The 18425-nt window shown below is 41.5% G+C and overlaps 1 protein-coding gene across 1 annotated transcript in view; it reads left to right on the top strand.

Moving 5' to 3' along the window:
- Positions 1 to 18425, top strand: part of STIMATE (STIM activating enhancer) — a 61310-nt gene that overhangs the window by 28313 nt on the left and 14572 nt on the right. Inside the window, exons 2-4 of the mRNA XM_054977218.1 lie at positions 3642 to 3690; positions 8078 to 8173; positions 9682 to 9803. Coding sequence (XP_054833193.1) covers positions 3642 to 3690; positions 8078 to 8173; positions 9682 to 9803 — 267 coding nt within the window. The remainder of the gene's footprint in view (positions 1 to 3641; positions 3691 to 8077; positions 8174 to 9681; positions 9804 to 18425) is intronic.

Genomic DNA, 18425 nt, shown 5'->3' with positions numbered 1-18425 from the left:
CAAAACATTCCCCGATGTTGCATCCTGGCACCAGAAGGTTTACTGCTGGTGAACATGAAGGGTTCATTTACTCAGCCTGGCTAGTTGCCATTGATGTACCTATCCTCCATAGACTTGTTTCGTCTGCATTTAAAGCCTACAAAATTAGTAGCCATCTCTATGTTCTGTAGTCATAAAATCTCCAATTGAATTACTTTTGATTGAAGAAGTACTTTCTTTTGTCCTGCCCATTGCCTTCATTGTGTGGCTGAGTTCTATTATTATGGGTCAAGGGGGGAAATGTCTCTTTAAAAGAAACAGATGCTATATAATTGCAAAATTCAGTTCTGGAAAACTTCCACAGTACAATATTGTTTCATGTATAGCGTAGCAACATGATACTTCCTTTCCCTTTCAGTTCCTGTTTTATGATGTAGGTGAAAAGGTCCCTTTGTCAATGGCATAGTTCCGTAATTGTGTCAGTGTGGGTCACTTCAACAAGAATCATTTTAACGTATTAAATATTTTATACTAAAGATAATAGTCAGCAAAGGCAAAACAGTCTCTCCTCTATTTGTCAAGCTGCTTTCCCATGCAAATCCTCCTTCAAAAGCCATTCTTCTTGCAAAGCCTTTTCTGAGCTCTAATCTCTCTTGTTTCCACATCTGCCAACTTCCCAACTCAACCACCACTACATTGCCACTTTGTGGTATTGTCTTCCTAGAGGAAGTGTTTCTCACACTGGGTTCCATGATGGTATTCCAGTGAGTCCATGAGACCTTTATAAGGTCAAAGGGCAGACTCCTTTCATGACCCTCTGGAGCCCTGTTGGTGTTATAGAAATGAGAGCGAAGACTTTGTATCAGAGAGAGGGCAGAATTGGCTTCTTCATCTTTTGACAGGTGCCAATTAAGGTGAGACTGATTAGAACTTGGGTTTAGAATTGCAATATAGAAAAAACCGTGTACAGACCATACAATACAGGCCATAAAAACATCATTCTTAAACTTGCTTTTAAAGTATAGGTGGTGTATTTCTCATTGAAGAGGATGAAAGTCTCCATGGGGCTTGCATGACTTGCCATGCATTTTGAAAGGAGGCTATCTGGCACATGTCAGGCACCAGTGAGGGAAGGGGGGAGGGCTTGGGTGTCCATGCAAATTTTGTCATAATTGAGGTCCCAGTATAGTAAATGTATAACTTGGATCTACAGAGTTCCTTGGACATTCTGTACAAAAAGGTGTATCAAAGAAGGAGTCAATTCCTAGGTTAGCCAACTGCCATAATCTCTTCTGACCTATTACAGTAGGAAAGTATAGCACTAGTTAAAACTTTGCCCAGAGTTAAATTTCCTGACAGTAGTAATAATGCTTTTTCAGGATTAGTCTATCCCCCAAAATGAAAAAAATACTTTGGAATAGTTCTTCAGATAATGTTGAAGTACTACAGACTGATTTAGAGGAGTGCATTAAAATATACTTAATGATTAAGAGTAGTTAAAATTTTCCTCTTTGTTTTACTTATATATATTCTACTTGGTGGAAGAGGAAGTAATGGACTAATTTGCTTATGGAATTCAAACATTTCCTAAGTGAAGAAAATTCTTCAAGCCTAGCAAAGTCTTGTTAAGATCAAGACTTTTCCTCTGAGAAAGCAAATGAAATAAGATTGACCAGGGTTGCAGTTTGGTGTAAGACTGAGGGGAAATTCTTTTGAAGGCCTTAGGAACTGTTTTGGAGAAGTGCAAAGCCAGCAAGCCTTAATGTTTAGTGTCATACTAGTATCTGGGAGACCCAAGCTGGAATCCCCACTCTGTTATGGAAGTTCACTGTGTGACCTTGGGACAGTCACTCTCTTTAATCCTAACTTGTCTCAGAGAAGTGTGGTAGTCATGATTTAATCGAGGAGATGAGAATACTGTAAGCTGCTTTGAGTCCCCAAAGCAGAAGAAAAGTGGATCATAAAATACCTAAATAAAAATAAAATGGCGCACTCGCTTTCAGAATTATTGTTGCAGACGGTCTGTAACATGGTCTTTTTACTTTCTGCTGAGGACACAGTGAAATTTATGAAGACAAACTACCACTTAATGTGGACTTCAGAATTTTCACAAGAATTGTTTTAAGTATGCTTTGGTAGCCCCTAGCATTACATGATGCTGCATGTATGTACTTTTTTTACTTGGCATATGTTTGGTTCCAAGTCTTCTGGACTCCAGGTTGCCTGAAGTGCATTAACTTTTTAATTCATTTTAGTTGAAACTATTATGATTTGATTTTTGCCAGGGAGTAGATAACAGCCCTTCACCTTCTGCTTTAACTTATGCCTCCAATGTTATGCCTTTGATCCTAAGTTATTTTGCATGTTGCCAAACTTATGCACTGAATTTTCCATTTCTGAATGTCATCTTTGCTCCTTCTTTACAGCAGATTTTTGCAGTCAAAGTATATTCTTCTATCTACAACTTAAACTATTTGAATCAGCACTCACTCTATGAATTTGTCTTACATTTTGAGATCTAGCTGTGTAATTTCCACACCTTTTCCATAATACACAGCTAAGGAAGAAGATTACCTGGGTGATTATGAAGGTTAATACTGTTGCATGACACATAGACTTTTGGCTGATTGTAGACTGTATTTTTGTAAGCTTTTGAGAACAAATTCTTTAATACTGTATTTAAGCAAGTGGAAAATAGTATCAAGACAGGCAGTTGCAAAGCAACTTGGAACAGTTTGCTCTCATTTTTGTATTGGATCAAGTTATGTGAACACAAATCGTGTATCACCCATAAAAACAACACATTACTTCAGGCAGCAAACAGATTTCTTTGTTAACTTTCATTGTGACCTGTCAGTTTCTTGGAAACATATTTCAGTTGTTGTCAGTTGCATAAATACTTCGCTGTTTGTTTGTTTGGAATGACATTGCAGCAATTTAGTACTTCCTGAAAGTAACTGTGCCATTACCTGAGGGTTAGTTCTGATGTAAACCAAAGCAAGCCCTTAGACTTCAAATCACTTACTGCTTTAACAGAAGCCATAGTTTGCCTGTATATCCAAACCAGCTCTGATGACAGGCGAGGGGAAGAGGAAGATTTAGCCCCTCCCCATTATGGACCCTCTGACTCAGCTGAATGCTTGTTCATGTAGCTCCAATAACTCCAGGACTCATCTTTCGGGGTGTAGCGACTAAACTGTCCGGACTAAAATCTGGGAGAATCAGATTTGAATCCCTACTCTGCTACAGAAACTTGCTGGGTAACCTTGCATCAGTCACACATTCTCTGCCTAACCTACTTCACAGTGCTGTTGTGGGGATAAGATGAAGGAGAGGAAAATTATACAAGCCATCTTGAGTCTCCATTGGGGAGAAAGGTGGGGTATAAATGAAACAAATAAATAAATGGACTGCTTGAGGGGAGAGAATGGTGGATTCATTCATTTTTACCCAGCAGTTAGTTGGATAGAAGAAATTGTGTTTTAAAATTAATAAAGAACTTTGGAAAATACAAACATTCATCTCATGTAGCTGTCACTGGGAGATTCTAGTTGCAGATTTTTCTTGAATAGTGAATTACATTTCAAGTAACTGAATATTTCAAAATTACATAAAGATTCAGCTGGTGGGAGGTCCACTGATTATCCTTAATTTTCTTTCAGTGAAACGCTTCAGAGAACCAAAGCATGAAAGGCGGCCTTGGAGGATATGGTAAGTGTTTAAATATTAATGATTTTTAAACTGCCTTCAATTTTATTAGATGTTTATCTTACAGATTTTGGGAATGCATTACAAGATGTGAACAGTTGTAATACGATCTGTGTTTGTTAAATCTGCATCAGTTAACTATTGAAGAAAATTGTAGTTGTGTTAAGTTTTTGTGTCTGGCAAACTTGAACACATGAAGCTGTCTTATTCTGAATCAGACCTTGGTCTGTCAAAATCAATGTTTTCTACTTTGACTAGCAGTAGCTGTGCAGGCTCTTCTCATAACTATTACTACCAGATAATTTTAACTTGAGACCCTAAGGATTGAACTTGGGAAAGCAGATGTTCTACCGCTGAGCCAGCTACTCACTTTAGAGCTGGTAAAGCCAAGGTACAGTAACAGTTGGCTATTTAAATTTAAATTATAGAGACTTTGGGTAAGAGTAGCATTAATTTATTATTATTTTTCAAATTTTTAGACTGCTTCTCCCTTGAAATGAGGCCCAAAATAATTTACATCATTAAAAGCCACAATAATTATTATACATTAAAAAACATATCAAAAAGTGAGGGTGTTCCACAAGAATATAGCCAATAAAAACATCATAATCCCAGTGACCAAGTGGAAAAAATTCTAGTGCTACATCACGGCTAGTTAAAGGCCTGCTGGTATAATTCTGCCTTGCAGGCCCTGTCAAATCTAGAAAAGTCCTTCAGGGCACACGTATCATCAGAAAGAGCATTCCAACAGGATGGGGCCACCACAGGGAAGGCCCTCAACCTGGTTGAAGTTTGACAAGCCACTTGGGGACTGGGCACTAGCAGTGAGCTGCAAGATGAAGGGATTGTGAGGGATCATATTGGGAGAGGTGGTCCTTCAGGTATAATGGTCCCAGACCGTGCAGGGCTTTAAAGGTTTGAATTTGATCCAGAAACCAATTGGAAGCCAGTGCAGCTTCCATAAAGTAGGCTGTATATGGGCAGATGAACTAGTCAGGAGTATGGGAGCTGCATTCTGGATGTCATGGAGTTTCTGGAGCATCTTCAAGGGCAGCCCTGTGTAGAGCAAATTGTAGTAATCTAACCTGGAGGTGAATGTGGAGTAAATCGTTGTGGCCAGATCCGACCAAAACAAGTAGGTAGCCAGGTGGCAAACCCGACAAATAAGGTTCAATGCCAACCTCTCCATTGTGGACACCTTCTTATCCAAGGAAAGCAAGGTATCCAGCCAGGCTCTTCACATAGTCCACCAAAAATAACAGGACCCTATCAAGAGCCAGTAGCTGTACCCCCTTGAGATGTCCAGTCCTCCCCAGCCACATAATTTCTGTCTTAGTTTGTACTAATCTCACACTATGTAATCCGCCTTGAGTCTCAGTGAGAAAGGCGGACTATAAATGACACAAATACATAAATATTATGGTTGGAGGTCTTAACCATCCAACCATGGCATCCAGGCACCAGACCAGATCCAAGAAAGTTGTCTCCGCCTGCTTATTCAGCAGGAGGAAGAGCTAGGTGTCATCAGTATATTTGTGGCACCCAACAACCATACCTCAGGTACAAGATTGCACCCTGCAGAATATCACACACCAGTGACTTTGTGGAGGATCTTTTGTCTCCAATGGCAAAGGACCCAAACAAGTCACAGCTGTAATGCCAATTCACTATCAATTTGGGACTCCACCCTTGGTGAAGTCAGTTGACGCATCACATTAAATAATTGTGCTGGATGTGAACTAGCAGACACAATAGAGGCAAAGAAAGAAGGCTTCTTTGCTGCCTTCATCACCACCTCATAGGCATTCAGTTGGGCTCTAGAACATGTTCTTGAAGGCTTGTCACAAGATAGTCTACAGGTTCACTCTAGCCATCTGAGCAATTTCTTTGATTCTCCAAGCTCCCTGGTAAACCAGGGATTAGGAGAGTAATGAGGGCACAGAGAGCATTGGGGAGCACCCTATCAATGGCCCCACGAAGACCTTCATTCCAGACCTTGGTAAGCACATTGAGAGAGCTGTTGGCAGGCCCTGGGAAATCCCATAGAGCCTTCCGGAAACCAGTCAAATCTATGAGTCTCCATGGGCAAGCTTAAATCAGCTCTCTACCTGTGCAGAGGGGGGTTGTGAACTTCCATCCAACCTTCAAGAGAAAGGACCTGACCATGTCACTGACACATTCAACCAATTGTTGCAGTTCCACACTTGTGCAAAAAATTAAATCCAGTGTACAACCTACTTTGGGTGGGGGGTGGGGGGCTGAAACTATCCGAGAGTCCTACTGTCACCATGGTTGACAATGTCTGAGGCAGCCTAAGATAAGGCAGTGCTTGTGTGGATTTTGACCACTAGCCATGAGAAGGGCAACACCTACTCAAAGATGGTCTCGGCACACTTCAGCAGGGTATCTACTGGTGTGCTAGGCAGACAGTACACCAGCAAGATAGGCAACTCTCCTCAGCACCCCACATTAGGCCAATACATTCAGGGCCAGAGATCTCTGCTGCTGGGATCCTCTGGAAGGAAAAAACATCTTGGATAAGAACCAGTTGATTTTAGGCTGATGGAGGACCAAATAACCTGAAGGAGTCAGCTGAGTAAGAGAGACTACCTCATCAGCTCTCAGCCAGGTCTCGGTCAAGCAAGCCAGATCAAAGCTGCCCTGCTGGATGATATCATGCAGGACAGAGATCTTATTCTTTATCTATCTGGCAGTGCACAGCATCAAGGACAAAGAGAAGAGAATCCCAAATGTCAGCATATCCTACCTAAGGATGGAACAGAGTTTAGAAGGGTTCTAAGCATACGCTGCTTGTCTGGTTAAAGATTATGATGTGAATTATTTTCCTTGCCTTGTGATCAATTTGCTAGAATCCTTTTTTTTCTTTCCTACAAGTTAAAATCCTTGCTCTTTCCTAAGATTCTTGACTTGTTTCCACGAGTCTGTTAAAAGCTTTGCCAGCTTTAGTGTCACTGAAATGCACTCTCACTAATCAGTGCTGCCTACTGCTGCTTGTTCAGTTTCTATCAAGCCATGGCTATAAAGAATCTTTTATTCTAGAAAAGGGATGGTAAACAGAGGCCCTTGGGTCTTAGTGCAGCCCGTGTCACCTCTTTTCCCATGCGCTACCTAAGTTATTTTAACCATCATCACAGTTAAGAAATGCCCCCCCCCTTAGTAGGGCCAACTCAGTAGTTGATTACTACATGCTGCAGCATCACTTTCTCACCATTCCCTTTTAATTAGCAATACAATGTAAAGGATTGTGGAGTATAGCTAGTTAGATTGACAAGTCAAGCTAATTAAGCATGCAATTTAAATCACTCAGAAAAAAGAACATTTTTGGATACTTGAGTTAAGTTCAGGTGGGTAGCTGTGTTGGTCTGTAGTAGAAGAGTAAGATTCAGGTCCAGTAATACCTTAAAGACCAACTAGATTTCCAGTGTATGAGCTTTCAGGAGGCAGAGCTTCTTTCATCAGATACGAGGAGTAGAAAAAGAAAGGAATCTGTATAATACAGACAGAGGGTGAGAGGGGTATTGTAAATTAGAAACTCTCATTTTGAAATGTACATTTCTCAACAAGCACACATTTTTACTGGTTGCTGTACCAATTAAAGTATATTGTCTTGCAGGCCAATAGAGCTTCTAGGAACACAATTCACATTCTTTAGCTGGACCTTTAGCACTATAGGTTTAAATCTGCTTAGACATGAAAGTCAGATTTCTCTACCACACAAGGATACCACACAAAATCGCTTACCTGAGGGCAAAGGCTGCAGTCATTTGCATCCTTGAAAGTAAATCCCAATGAATAAAGTGGAATTGCTGTTCCAATTATTAAATTGCTTCTGAGTAAAAATAGTTGCAAGTGTCTAATACATTCCAGAAAGCAAGAAGTGACAGTTGCCTGGCAAAATAATTTCCCCTAAGACGGAATACTTCTTAGTGAAGATGATAATATTGATACGTTGAAAACTGAGAGCCTAAAATATGAGGGCAAGATAATCCATACAATTTGGGCTTAGTGGATGGTCTTGGCGAAATATAGGATGGCATCTCTAGATTCAAGTACTAGTAATGATCCTGACTCTTCAAGGAAACCTATAATAATTAACACATAACTTATTGTGTCATTTTTAATGCTCTAACCTCCAAAGTCAGATGTCATGCTTGCGCTTGATTCACAGTCTTTCAATCAAGCAAGTTTCATAGTCCTCTGCTAAGACAGATAACAAGACACATTTAGGAAGTATCATGTAAAACCAGTTATCTTTCCTTAATGTTTAGCCTTTCTAATCTCACAGTGTTCTAGATCTAGAGAGATTTCTGTGCTGTCAGTATTTATTGTCTACTTCTGATGTTTTGATTAGTTTTTAATCTTTCTGTAGGTTTTTGGATACTTCAAAACAAGCCATAGGGATGTTGTTCATCCACTTTGCCAATGTGTATTTATCAGACCTTACTGGAGAGGACCCTTGTTCACTGTAAGTGTGTGCACGTTAATGATTTGTGGAATGATCATGTTGAAGTTCAGTTAACAAGGATATTGTGAATTTTCAGCTGCTCATCCAAACAATGGAGGATTTCCTGTAGATTTGATTTTCTTGTTTCCATGGTAAGAGCTAGCTAAGCGTGCTTTTGGGATGAAGCTGAGTATGCACTCTCTTTTTTAGGTCCTGTTTGATTCTATTGAGTGAATGTTTAACTTGGGAATATATGAAATACTTTAGTTTAGACCAACATATGACAAAAGGGGTTTTGTATTATAGAATGGCAATCATTCCTTTCCTAAATGTAACAGTACTCTTCAAATTATGAACCTTGATTTAATTTTCATTGGTAAATTGTGAATTCCTTAAGGTGGCGTAATTGTGTTGTGGAAGTTCAGAAATAGATGAACAGCCAGTAGCACAGCTCTGATACAGCTTGTTATTTTCTGAGACTGTAGTGACCTCTGGTGGCCCTGGAAGTTTGAGCCAAGACTATATATTTTAACCAAACAGAGCATTCCAATAAAAATGTCTAAACACATTTCACTTATTTATTCTCTAGGAATATAGAAAAATCCTATGATTTTTTTCTAATAGCACATCTTCTTTTTACTTCTGTTGTTGTATTTTTGTAAGTCTCCAAATGCAGCTAGGAATGGAAGTCATCATATAATTGGGGGGAAAGTTTAGATTTGTGTACTAATTCTCATGAGAAAATGCAGAAGCCAAGCATGTTCTCACAAAGGTGTTAGAAATGTCAGTAAAGATTAAATCCCATACAGATACCTGTCTTTCTGCAGTGCTTATGTAGAATAAACAGCTTTAATTCAAAGTAATAATTTAAACAATCTTATGTTGATCCAAAGGTATATTCAATTAGACAAGATTAGAGCTGTCTCTCAGCAAAAGAATTCTTACTTAATTAACAGTGCAATCCTATGCAGAATTACTCCAACGTAAGCCCACTGATTTCTTAGGATTGCACTGTAAGTTTATAAAATGTACTTGATTAAATCTTTTCATACACAAATCTCTCCAATTTTGAAGAGAAATGCCTACTTTCTTTAGATGGCCCTCCTCCCTGGTTTTAGTAGTGTGTGTTTATGCTCATATGTTTTTAATTAATTATTTTATGTATTATTTTAAATGCTAGTTTAATGTTCAATTGTTTTCATGTTTTTATGTTCACCACTTCGGGGGACCCTATTTGTGTGGGAATGTGGCATAAAACGATATTTAGGAAGTCGTGTTAAAGCTATGGCAAATATTAAGGGGGAAATTATGAAATCCTCTGGCCTGTGGCCATAGTTCTACTGTGTTTGCTGTGCAAAAACAAAAAATTGAACCTGTAAACTAGCATATAGACATTGCCTATGATGACTAAAAAGTACATAAGGTGGTGGGGAAATTACCATTAGTTATGTTGGTGGGGGTGCAATAATATATTTTTAGTAGTCATGCCCACACTTAGATTTCTTTTGTGTGTGCTTTCTCCATTGTAGGTACCTCATCAACTTTCTGTTAGATGCCACCTTAGGAATGCTGCTAATTTATGCTGGCGTGCGTGCAGTAAGTGGCATTGTTGAATGGCAGCAATGGGAATCTCTTCGCTTTGGTGAATATGGTAAAGATTTTCACTCTTAAAATACTTTTTGAGTCAAGTTGATTCACATACTTCTCGGACAGTATTTTGGGTGTGTGTTATTAACTGGTCAATGTTTTCAGCTGTGTGATGAGTTTTTTCTAGAGAAGATCCTTGATCACTACAGATTACCAGTGCTTGATTTTGTGAGGTAGAATGAAGTTCCGCAAGATGTATACCACAGCATTTCCCAAGTAAAAGCAGTCTATCACTTGGCCAAGGATAATGGGCATTTTCTACAGCAAAATTTGTACAACTGTCTGGTTTGGAGGAAAAGCCAAACTTATCCAGACACTTCACCGTATCTGGTGATTAAGGGCCTTTCATAGCTGATATTTATTTCTGAATAAGGCTTGAGAGGGAGCAAGGCTCATCGGCGTGTTAGAGGTCCGACTCTGGAGGCATGCAGGTTTCCTGGGGATTTGCACCTCAGGGCTTCTAACAGGTGATCTGAGCTTGGGAGTTCAGCAAGGGAGATTGAGGAGGAGTAGGAGAGAACCTCTCTGGTCTGAGTTTCCTGAAAAAGGACATACAAGCTCCACATCAGCCAGGAAGGCAGTATTCTGCATTACCCTTCCTGGCTGATGTGGGAAATCTGCACAGATTCCAATGGCCTATTTTAACCCTAAAATACCTTTAAACAACCAAACCAGTTATGAAGGTTGAAAACTGGCACTAGAGTGGGGGCTAGCCAGTGTATTGCAGGGAGTGTCTCATGCATGAGTATGTGCCCACTGGGCAGAAACTGTGGATGTGCGCTCGATGCACGGAGCTCTTGGCTCTCAGGGAACAGATTCCTTCCCTTGATGCTAGTGTGGCTGACCTGGAGAAGTTGAAGGGGAGGGAGAGGCTTGTGGACGACACCTCCAGAGACCTACTAGAACAGTTCCATTCCTGTGCTGATAGTTCTTCTGTTGTCTTGGAGATTGAGAGTCTTGAGGATGGAGTGTGTCAGACTGAGGAAGAGTAACGTGAGCCCTTAGAAGGGATACCTTACCAAAGATACCCCTCTAGGGTGGGGGGAGGTGGGCTTTTGGTAGTGGATGATTCTGTCATTAGGAATATAGAAAGCAGCATCTGTTACAGGTGTTTTGATCACATGGTGACTTGCTTACCTGATGCAAAGGTGGTGAATATCAGCATGGTGTTTAGATAGGCCAATAGTGGTGGGAAGAATCAGCAATCATGGTGCAAGTTGGCTGCAGTTACACTGAGAAAAATAGGCCTGAAATTTAAGTTACTAGGCAGAAAGTTAAAAGACCAGCATCTCAAAGGTAGCATTCTCAGAATTGCTACTGATTCCATGTGGACGGGCAGCTAGACAGACACAGATTAGGGCTACATGTAGATGAGAAATTAGTTCTGGGAGGAAGGGTTTAGATTTGTTAGGCACTGGGACAAGCCAAACCTGTACAAAAGAAATAGGCTTCATTTGAACCAAAAGGGAACCACAGTGCTGGTGTTTAATATCAAGGCAGTGACTGAGCAGTTTTTAAACTAATCCCAGGGAAGAAGCTGACAGGAGCTGGGGAGCTTCCAGTTTGAGACAAGTCAGTCCAAAGGGATGATAGTGTAAACATGCAAGGGAATATTGATAGGAGCACAATAGAACTTGTCAAGAGTAAGATGGCAAAGGAAGGCTATGTGCAGAGACAAGGGCTAAAGGAGGAGAGGGTTATTGAAGAAGGAAATGCATTAAAAGTGTCTGTAGGCCAATGCTATAAGCCTCAAAGCCAAGATTGGGGACCTGAAATATTTGGTGCTAAATAACAGTTTAGATATAGTGGCTGTATAAGAAATTTGGTGGAATGGGGAAAATCAGTTTGAGGAATGGATTGTTATAAGGGCTGTGGTGGTTAGGGGCATGTTTTACTGGTTCTAGTTGGTAAACCAGCAATGTTCCTTCTTGGTCAGGAAAGATCTCGCCATGGTGGTGCATGCCTTGGTAAAAACTAGGTTAGATTATTACAATGTAGTCTATGTTGGGCTGCCCTTAAAGACTCTCTGGAAGCTGAAATTGGTACAGAATTCTGCAACCAGAGTGTTGATTGGAGTGGGTTGTAGGTACCATATCACTCCAGTCTTGTCCCATCTACATTGGCTCCCAACTTGCCTTCAGGACCCATTCAGGGTGCTGATAAACCTGTATACTTGAGGACAGCATGACTTGAGGACAGCTTTCTCCCATATGAACCTCTTCAACCACTCCAGTCATCTTCAGATGCCTTGCTTCTAACAATCAGAGGTTAGACATGTGGCAACCCAAGAAAGGGCCTTCTTGGTTATGGTGCTCCCTCCCCAGGGAAATTCGCCTATCTCTCTCTGTTATTGTCTTCCACCAATGGGTGAAGACTTTTTGTTTTCTTTGGCATACCCCCGATAAACACCCATTGGCCATCCTCCTTGTGTGCATGTGTTTGTTGTTTGTTTATATGTCTGTTTTTTGCTGTATTTATATATACATTTAAAATGTGATTTAATGTTTTAAATATCTGTTTATTGTCTTGGAGACCCTATTTTGGTGGGAAAACAGCATGTAAATGTTTTAAATAAATAAAAGAATCAAGACAAACAATAAGCATTTGTACAAAAATCCAAAGCAGGAAAGCAGTCAGAGAAACAGTTGGGTTTTTAGATGGCCAAGGAATAAAAGGATTCCTAACAAAAATGGGAAAAAAGTCATGGTCACTGTGGAAAGTGTGCGCATGTCCCCAGACCATACTTGCTATTTTTAGGAAGGGAGCCTGATGGACTCTATTTGGGAATTTACAAACCAGCAAGTCTCTAGGTCCTGATGGCATACACCCAGTCGTTCTTAGGGAATTCAAATCTGGGATTGTTGATCTACTAAGCTGTGTATGTATGTTATTGCTAAAATCAGCCACTGTATCAGAGGACTACCAGTAGCAAATGTTACACTTGTGTTTAAAAAGGGTTCCAGAGGGGGAAACTGAAAATTACTGGCCAGTTAGCCTAACATGTGTCCCAGACAAATTAGTAGCAACTGTAATCAAAGATAGAATTAATACACACATAGAGGACCAAGGCCTGTTGAGGGAAAATCAGCATGTCTTCTGCCTCACCAACCTTTTGGAGTTTGTTGAGAAAGTGAACAAAGATAACAGTGATGCAGTAGACATTATATACTTAGACTTTCAAGGTACCTCATCAAAGACTCCTGAATAAGCATAGCAGTCATGAGAGGATAGGCTGGCTTATAGATTTAAAAATGGGTAAATGAAAGGAAGCAAAGAATAGGAATCAATGGACAGTTCTCACAATGTAGAGAAGTAAGCAGTGGGATCCTGCAAAGATCGGTATTGGGGCCAGTGCTATTTAATTTTTTCATAAATGATCTTGAACTGGAGAGAGCAGTGTAGTGTCCAAGTTTGCAGGTGACAGAATTATTCAGAATGATGAAAACCAAGGCCGACTGTGAAGAGCTCCAGGAGCTCCACAGATCTGATGAGTAGCAAATGAAATTCTGTGTGGATAAGTGTAAAGTGACATACATTGAAAATGAAACAGCCAATATTATAATGCCTCTGTATAGACCTATGGTGCAGCCTCACTTGAAGCACTATGTGCAGTTCAGTTCACTGTATCTCACAAAGGACATTGCAGAGCTGGGAAGAGTACAAAAGAGAGCAACCAAGATGAGCATAAGGTTGGAGCATCTTTTTTGTGAGGAAAGGCTGAGAGTCTGGGACTTTTCCATTTAAAAAAGAAGACAGTTAAGGGAGGCTATGATAGTGGTTTATAAAATTATGCACAGGGTTGACAGAGCAATGTTTTCTCCCTCTCCCCAAATACTAGAACTCAAGAGCATCCAATTAAGTTGATGGGCAGTAGATTCAGGATGGACAAAAGGAAATTATTTTTTTATACGAGCGCTTAAAATGTGGAGATTTACTGCTGGGTTCAAGCCAGTGTATGTAATGCTGAAGAGAGATTGGTTTGTGTTGGAGCAAATCTGCTTTTCCTATATTATTCAAAGCTAATTCTTCTCAAAAGACTTATGAACAATGCAGGCAAATTAATTATAGCTTTAGCTCTTGTACAACTATGCTCTTGTACAAATCAAATAAATACCACGTGACATTTAGTATTTTGCCTCAAACATTACTTGAAGATTCAGTGTAACAGCTAGAGCTCTTAAACTATATGCTTAGTATAACATTTCATTTTGAGGCATTGCTCTTGGCATGATAGTGTGAAAACTCCCTCTCAGCAGTTGAGTATTCAGGCCAGCAGAAGGAAGTTCCATTGCCAGTCGTCATATTCTGCGTCTTGGGCATTCAAGCTTTTCGATGCAATAGTAAGTGAAAGAAATAGGGAGGGAAAACTAAAGCAAACAAACCTTTAGGCAGTCCTGAAGTATTTTATTTTGCTCACCCATGTAAATGGTCTTGAACCTGATAAGGGCCGTTTTCACACGTCTTACCAGCCATGGAAAATCACGCAAAACTCCTGGAACGATGGCATCTTCCTGGCGCGATTTCCCATCATGATGAGAAATCACGCCAGGAAGATGCCATCGTTCTGGGAGTTTTGTGCGATTTTCCACGGCCGGTAAGACATGTGAAAATGGCCAAGGTTAATTTTTTTTACTACAGAAGTAGAGCACTACACTCTACCAAGAATATGGGTACTTGCCAGAAAGCATGGCCCTGGAAGAACAAAATTTGAGTCCAGTAGCACCTTAATGACCAATATACTTTTCCAGAATATTTAATGAAGTGAATGAACTTTGACTCACAAAAGCTTATACTGACCTTTATTTAAAATACTTATATTGCATTCTTCCTTATGTTCAAAGCAGATTAACATTTAAATTAATTATATAGTTAAATTAATAACTAAACGAGACCCAATAATATCATTAAAATCATAATAAGAGCAGTAGTCAAGTACAACATAAGAAGGTTACAATTCAGAGAGTATTACCACAAATAACTAAAATAAAGCAATGATTAAGCAAAAGCAATACAAAACAACCAGAACTAAACTAAAATAAAGCAATGATTAAGCAAAAGCAATACAAAACAACCAGATCTTTACCAGGTGCCTAAACAGTGTTGCAACACTATTATCACTGGAAAAGTTCTGCTGATGTCTCTGGATGACACAAGGATCATGAAGTAACTTAACCTCCGTGGAATAAGCTATAAGATTATCCTGTGTGATCACTGTCATCCCAAGTTTTTTTTATCTGTCCTCTAGCCCAGGGGTCCCCAGCCTTTTTGAGGCTGCCAGCACCTTTGCAATTATGACATAGGGAGGTAGGGCCAACTACAATATGGCTGCCCTGGGAGGCAGAGCCAGCCATCAAATGTCAGGGAATGAAGTTATGCGTAACTCTAGCAGTAACTCTTCAGACGTAAGTTTAACAGGATACTTTTTAAAATGAACATATCATTTAAAAATATTTTCTTGTATATACGTAGGTTATCTTCAGTTATGCAGTGAAGATCCTTGTGTTATATTGGCACCTGCTGCTGAAGCAATGGTTTTAAAAATCTGCACAGCCAATCAGTAGTCAGTGAGAAACCCTGCTGGGCAAAAAAGCACTTGGCAGGCACTAGGAAAGATGTCAGCAGTTGCCATGGCTCCCACGAGCATCACCCTGGGGACCTCCTGCTGTTGCCCCAAACTCGCTAGTCTAACATGGTGCTAATTGGAGTTTGACAGAAGAAAGCATCTAAAAGCAACGATGTCAAATGTCAAGGTTCCCTCCCCTCAAATTCCCAAGGTCATTCAGGGCTTCAACAGAACTATCCACTGTGTCCCGCAGTAATCTTCTGAGGGTCAGCAGAAAGATATTTAGATCCAACAGCATGTGAAGTTAGACCAACCTGAAACACTGCCACCCCCCAAAAAAGGCAAGAAGTCTTCGTGATTCTAAACATCAGGTAGTGCTATAAGGGCCATGTCCATAAATCTGTCCATAACAAAGGAACAGGTGAAATATTCTCTGGCCCCCTTCAACATCCTCACACCTAGTAAAGAATATATGGTTGCATGTGTAACCTGATAAACATGTTTCTTTACTGATGATCTGATGGGTCTTTTTTAAGGCTGCTGGTTTATGTTATAGTCTAACTGTTTTTAATGAATGCTATAAGCAGATTAGGAAGTATTTATCCCTGAGTGTAAAAATATTTTGAACCAATCACCAGGGCTGGATCTACGGTTGCCGGCACCCATGGCAACCGAAGACCAGTAACTCGCGTGCGCGCACAGCGCACATGCACTCCCGGCGCTGTGTGATGACATCACTTCTGTGGTGTCATCACACAGTGCGGCGTGTGCCACCCCACGGCAAGCCAGCTGTCCCGGCGCTCCGCGGAGCTGGCAGCGGCAGCACAAGTGGCTGGGAGGCCACCCACGCCATTCGCCTGTCCTGCAGGACAGGGGGCGGCTGGCCACCTCCTGTCCTGCCAGGCAGGCGACTGGCACGGGCGGCCTCCCAGCCATCCGCGCTGCAAGCAGGGGGCACGCAGCAAGTGTGCCCCCTGTCCTGCTGCCCGCGCGCTCCCTGGGCTGGCAGCTGTGCCCGGCGCCCTCTCTTTGGCGGCACCAAGGGCAGACTACCCCCCTCCCCCCCCGTCAATCCAGCCCTGCCAATCACAGTGACCACAGCAACTATGGAGTCCCAAAATATTATCAGTCTCACCTATTAGACTATAAAATAAAAACCAACAACCTTAAAAAAATCAGCCTTAAGATAATTAGTAAAGGATCATAATAAAACAAGCATAACAAAGACTTCCATCCAAAGTCCGTTCTTTGATGACCAGACAGTATCTGCTGTTCCCTCATGATACTATTAAACTCATGATTGAAAAATATTCTATAAAGCAGTGATTGTATTTTTTATATATATTTAAAAGTCAGTTAATCAGCCATGCAGTTTTCCATTTCAGGGAGAAATATCCATGTTCCCTGGGCAAAGAGCCAAGTGGCAAATTGCACCTGCTTGCCTGCCTGCCTTCCTTCACAGTACTATATTGTGTTTCCTCAGCTGTGAGGAATGCAGTGTAACATGCCATAATTGCTAGCTTTGCTTACATCCTCCCCTGGTCTTTACCCTTTTAAATCAGAGGACCAGTAGAAAGCTAAGAACCCCAGAGACTACAACGTGTACAATTTCAAGCAGGTAGCCGTGTTAGTCTGCAGTAAAACAGCATTTAAGTCCAGTAGCACCTTAGAGACCAACAAGATTTTCAGGGTATAAACTTTTGAAAGTTTCTCCTTCTTCAGATACCATTTTACAACTTGGTAGCAAGCCAGATGAGAGTAAACTGCTACAGCATAAATGGTTCTGTGCCCCTTTTTCTATTCATGTGATTGGTGGTGAAGAGTGCCCTCAAATCATAGCTGATTTATGGCGACCCCCTGGTGGGATTTTCATGCCAAGAGACTAACAGAGGTGGTTTGCCATTGCCTGCCTCTGCAACCCTGGTTTTTGTTGGAGGTCTCCCATCCATCTGACATAGGGTTGCCAGGTCCCCTGGAGCCCAAACTTGGGGTTTGCCAGGTCCTTTTACTCCCCCAGGAGGAAGTTGGGAGCCTGGCACTTACCTTGCCGCTCAGGGGGGTTTCTTTTCTGTGCGCACGCGTGCGCATGCTCCCGGCTTGCACGATGACATCACTTCCAGAAGTGACATCATCGTGCAGGGGTCAAAGGCTAGCTGGGAGCGCTCCTGCACTCACCAAGGGCTGGATCGGGCCCTGCAGGGTATGATTCTCCCCAGAACGGGCCTGCTGTGGGTGCAGGAGCGCTCGACTCGGCTTGGGGTGTACGGTGCAGCTCGGTTCAGGGCACGCAGCTTGGCTTGGTTCGCACCCTGTACCCTGAGCCATGTGCGTCACGTGCACCAAGCTGAGCTGCACCGCGCACCCTGAGCAGAGCCATGGCACATGGCTTGGCTTGGCTCAGGGCGTGCAGCACGGTGTGGCATGGCACAACGTGGCTCGAGGCGCGCGGCTCTGCTCCAGGCACGGGGCGCATGTTGCAGCTCGGGAGCGTGTTTCCGGGGAGCACAACCCCCCGCCACCCAAATAAGTGGGCATGGGGGGCAGAAGGGTGGGAGCAGGGGATCTCCCTCCCCCGTGGAGGGAATGGTAACTCTAATCTGACAAGATCAAGCTCACCTGGGCTATCCAGGTCAGGGCCTTCATGTGATTAGTAGGTGTGACAGTGAGGAGGAATGACTATTAGAAGAGGAATACCTAGATAAGGGGAAGAGTTATATAATCGTTATATAATTACTGATGGGTTTGCAAGGCTTATGTAAATAGTATGTGGTTGGTATCTTATCAAGAGAATATTTTCCTTCATACTTATGAATAGAAAAATTAGCTAGAGCTTGAAATACACTCTAGCCTTTTTTGTATTCTCACAGAGGATATAATTGTTTGTCTCCTGCAAACTCACCTCCTTTCCCAGACATTAGTTCATCCCTCCTGATTCATTGCTTTGCTTATGCCTCACAGAAATAGATTTTGTATTGGAAGCCTATCTTTTAACATAGATTTAATCTAATAGTGTCTCAAGCAATGAGTTAATATTGTAGCATGCAGAAGGAGCTTCTGGTCAAA

This window comes from Eublepharis macularius, chromosome 4 (genome assembly GCF_028583425.1).
Source record: "Eublepharis macularius isolate TG4126 chromosome 4, MPM_Emac_v1.0, whole genome shotgun sequence".
Classification (NCBI taxonomy): Eukaryota; Metazoa; Chordata; class Lepidosauria; order Squamata; family Eublepharidae; genus Eublepharis; species Eublepharis macularius.
The sequence above is the reverse complement of the archived record's forward strand: the minus strand, read 5'-3'. Positions and strand labels throughout refer to the sequence as shown.